Below are 4,281 nucleotides of genomic sequence, written 5' to 3'. Positions count from 1 at the left end.
ACAATCAGTAGTCAATTCTCAGCCCCACACACACAGGACCTCAAACCAACCACACCCACTGCTAAAACTCCCATCTTCTCCTTCTGTCCCCTCACTGAGGCAGAAGTATCAAAACTTCTCCTCTCCAGCCATCCTACAACATGCCCACTAGACCCAATCTCCTCACACCTTCTCCAAGCAATCTCCCCTACACTCTTACCAGCACTCACACACATCATCAATACATCTCTTCTCACAGGCACTTTCCCCACTGCATTCAAGCAGGCTCGGGTAACCCCACTGCTCAAAAAACCTACATTAAACACTTCACTTACAGATAGCTACAGACCTGTCTGTCTCCTTCCTTTCATAGCAAAAACACTCGAACGAGTTGTTTTTAACCAGGTATCATTATTTCTTACACAGAACAACCAACTGGATCCTAACTAGTCAGGGTTCAGGAGTGGCCATTCAACTGAGACTGCGTTACTGTCAGTCACTGAAGCCCTGCGGATTGCAAAAGCTGATTCCAAATCATCAGTTCTTATTCTGCTGGATCTATCTGCTGCTTTTGACACTGTCAATCACCAGATCCTCCTGTCTGCCCTCTCATCACTGGGCATCACAGGGATTCCACTTCACTGGTTTGAATCCTATCTCACTGGTAGGTCTTTCAGGGTGGGGAGGGGAGGTATCCAATTCTCCTACCATTGCTATGCTGATGACACACAGCTCTATCTTTCATTTCAACCAGATGATCCAACGGTAGCTGCACGGACCTCAGGCTGCCTGGCGGACATCTCGACATGGATGAAAGAACATCACCTATACAGCTCAAACTGGCAAAAACGGAGCTCCTTATCTTCCCTGCCACTCCAACTCTACAGCATGATTTCACCATCCAGTTACATTCATCAACAATTACCCCATCAAGTTTGGTCAGAAATGTTGGTGTAATTTTTGATGACCAGCTGACTTTCAAAGACCACATTGCAAAGACTGCTCGATCTTGCAGGTTTGCATTACACAACATCAGAAAGATCAGGTCCTTCCAAACGGAGCATGCTGCACAACTTCATGTCCAGGCCCTTGTCATCTCTAGGCTGGACTACTGCAATGCTCTTCTGGCTGGACTTCCATCAAGCACAATCAAACCTCTACAAATGATTCAGAATGCAGCGGTACGACTGGTCTTCAACGAGCCCAAAAGAGCCCATGTTACACCTCTCTTAATCTCCTTGCACTGGCTACCGGTTGCGGCTCGCATCAAGTTTAAGACATTGATGCTTGCATATAGAACAGCCACATGCTCAGCACCCGCCTACTTCCACTCACTATTACGAATCTACATCCCCTCCAGAAGCCTGAGCTCCACTGAACCCCTGACATTTTTCAAGCGACAGCTAAAACTCACCTCTTTCGTCACTATCTGACTTCATCCTAAAAAAAATATATATATATTTCCTTTCATCTTTCTCTGTCTAGCTTGTACTTATTTGAGCAATGCTTGAAACTTGGTATGACAAGCACTTCCGGTGTCTATTTGCCTCTTTAAAATGAATCACTTGATGTATTCCCCAATTGTAAGTCGCTTTGGATAAAAGCGTCTCTAAATGAATAAATGTAAATGTAAATTACCTAAAATGAGTAACCGATTACGTTACTGGCTACAGTTTTCATCATGTAATTTGTAATCGGTAACAGACTACAATTTAAGCAATTTACCCAGCTCTGGATACAGTACTTTGAGCACTGCTTACTTGATTTGTATTTTTTGTTCGGTTTTGCTGAATTTGGTGACAAACTGCTTTGAAGCAATATGTATTGTATATAGCGTCAAACACAGAAAATTGGCTTGACATGGATGTTCTATTGCCTATAATTAGCTGATTGTTGATTGTGAAATTCTTGAAAGTAAGATATCATACACTATGCTTACTCGGAAATGGCAGCTGTCCAGAGGACTGAGCTCCATCTGCTTTGCTTCAGCCAAAAACTTCTCGTCAACAACACTCATTTCAAAGGCGGGGGTCTCTCCATGGAGCAGAATTGGGGCGATAGATTCCTGTGGAGGAGCAGGAGCGGGTGCAGGCTTCTTCAGCCAGTCAAAGAAAGCATCCACCTCACCATACTGCACAATCAACACCCACAGCATCACAAACCAAAGCCCCATCCTCGGCAACCACCCTGGCCTGCACACAGAAGATGAGGAAGCGTGTAAAACATAGCACTTAAATGTCCCTTATTTTCAGTTGCTCCTGAAACACTTATTACTAGCTAGCAACTTAAAATACATTAAATATGTGCTGCATGCAATTCATTTAAAAACATCCTATATTTATAATTATAAACAAATTAATTCTCAGTTTTAAATAATAAATGTAAAACGGTTTTAACATTTAATAAATAAATAAATGAGAAAAACTAATTAAATACATAGTGCACAGCATAAATGAGTACACCCCCTCTGAAACTTAACAAATTCAGCAATTACTCTTTGCTTAGAAGACATGTTATGGTTTTTTAGAGATATAATATTCCAGCAAGTCTGCTTGATCAGTTACCAAAGAAGAATGTTAAAATTATTCAAGAAAATACCATTTTCTTATCAAAGTGATAAAATGTTGTGTTGCAAAAATGAGTACACCCTCCTGAAAGTTACTAAATAAAACAAACAAAAAAAAAAATTTCTCGTGTAAGGTTAAGGCAAGTATTGATCAACAGGTAAGTATGTTGAACCCAAACTGTTAAAGGCAAGTAATTTCTTGATAATTAAGTGTTACATAGCCCACTGAATCATACTCGGACTTAATGCTGGCAGCAGTGGAACCACTTGAGAGAGAGAACTGTCAGGAGATTTATTTCTTAGCATAAAAGAGGACAATGGTACAAGAGGAATACCAAATTATCGTTTTAAGTGTGAAAATATAGCCAAAGTAACACAGAAATTCAAAAACAATGGACTTGTGAAAAGGCCCCTGAAATAATCAGGTCTTCACTTTAAGCTTTCATTTAGTGATGAGTGAGTTTTTGCTAGAAAAAGAGCAGGAGAAACACTGTGAAAGTGTCTCAGAGCCGGCAAAAGCTGTGAAAAGAGTGACACTTTATCTCACAGAGTAAGATGCAGCATGCAGAAGTGACATGCATTTTTGTTTATCCACACCAGAACTACCGACTGTAGCCAAAGCACAAACTCATTTAGCTTTTTCCAAGGCCCATATTTACAAAATATAGACTTCTGGGAATCCATAGTCTGGTCTCATGAGACCAATTCAATCATTTCGGCTCTAACAGCATCCAAAATGTTCTGGTGTTGCTAGAGGAGGAGTACAGTGAGAAGTGCCTGGTTACCACAGTGGCGTTCAGTGGTAGTAAAGCTCTTCTATAGGGATGTATGAGTGCTGAAGGTGTGAGGGAGTTGTACTTTTTCAACGCTGTCATGAATTCACACACCACTGTGTGATGTAATACAAAAACCTGAAACTGAAGATGCTGCCCTCTTCTCATTCCCTGCATTGTTGGGCTTTTTTTTTTTTAACATGACAATGAATATTCATTCTAATTTGTCATGAACTTGTACACTCAGTGCCAAGAAGAGTCAGAGCAGTGTAATTTAAGTTCTGGAGGACATACTAAGTACTAGAATATTACACTTGGTTGAATTAAATCTAGGTTGTACTCCATTCTGCAATCCTCCATTTAAACAAAAATTGGCTAAGTTTCTTATTTTACAGATATTAATGGCATGTATTTCTGTTTTTATTAAGAATATGTTTAATATATTTCAATTTTGCCATCTTTCTATGAATTATATTAGTGATCATATTTAATCAGAGGGGGTGTACTCATTTATGCTGTGCACTGTACATAAGCATATAGAGAAACCTGTATTTTTTTTAAATAAAATAAATAAATAAACCGTTTTATCATTTAATAAATACGTGAGAGAAACTCATAAAATAAATACATACAGAGAAAACTGTATCATATTCTTTTAAATAAATAAATGAATTAATTATTCTCGTTAAAAATAATTCTAAATGAGAAAAAAATTAATAAAAATACATATATAAATGGTCGAAAAACAAATACACACACAAAGGTAAGAAGATGCAGAAAGGCTACAACAGAAGTATAAAATGTCAATGTGTTGGTAAGGAAGCGTAAGGAAAAACAATTATACACTTCACTTACAGAGACTCATTACTGTAAAATAGGAACACGGTCTATCAGCACACGTTGGGCCTGCTGTTAAGCTAGATAGTAATGTGAGGTCTGCCTCTGAAACATGTCTGGGCTATC

At 39.0% G+C, this 4,281-nt stretch overlaps 1 protein-coding gene across 2 annotated transcripts in view; it reads right to left on the bottom strand.

Annotated features, from left to right (window-relative positions):
- LOC107716238 (protein brambleberry) overlaps positions 1–4,281 on the bottom strand; it is a 28,938-nt gene that overhangs the window by 24,405 nt on the left and 252 nt on the right. For both annotated transcript variants that reach the window (XM_016522622.1, XM_016522623.1), the window contains exon 2: positions 1,919–2,171. In XM_016522622.1, the coding sequence (XP_016378108.1) occupies positions 1,919–2,152 (234 nt within the window). In that variant the 5' untranslated portion in view covers positions 2,153–2,171. The remainder of the gene's footprint in view (positions 1–1,918; positions 2,172–4,281) is intronic.

The sequence above is a fragment of the Sinocyclocheilus rhinocerous genome, unplaced genomic scaffold (assembly GCF_001515625.1).
Source record: "Sinocyclocheilus rhinocerous isolate Xijiao unplaced genomic scaffold, SAMN03320098_v1.1 scaffold750, whole genome shotgun sequence".
Taxonomy (NCBI): domain Eukaryota; kingdom Metazoa; phylum Chordata; class Actinopteri; order Cypriniformes; family Cyprinidae; genus Sinocyclocheilus; species Sinocyclocheilus rhinocerous.
This window is presented reverse-complemented; position numbering and strand designations above follow the sequence as displayed.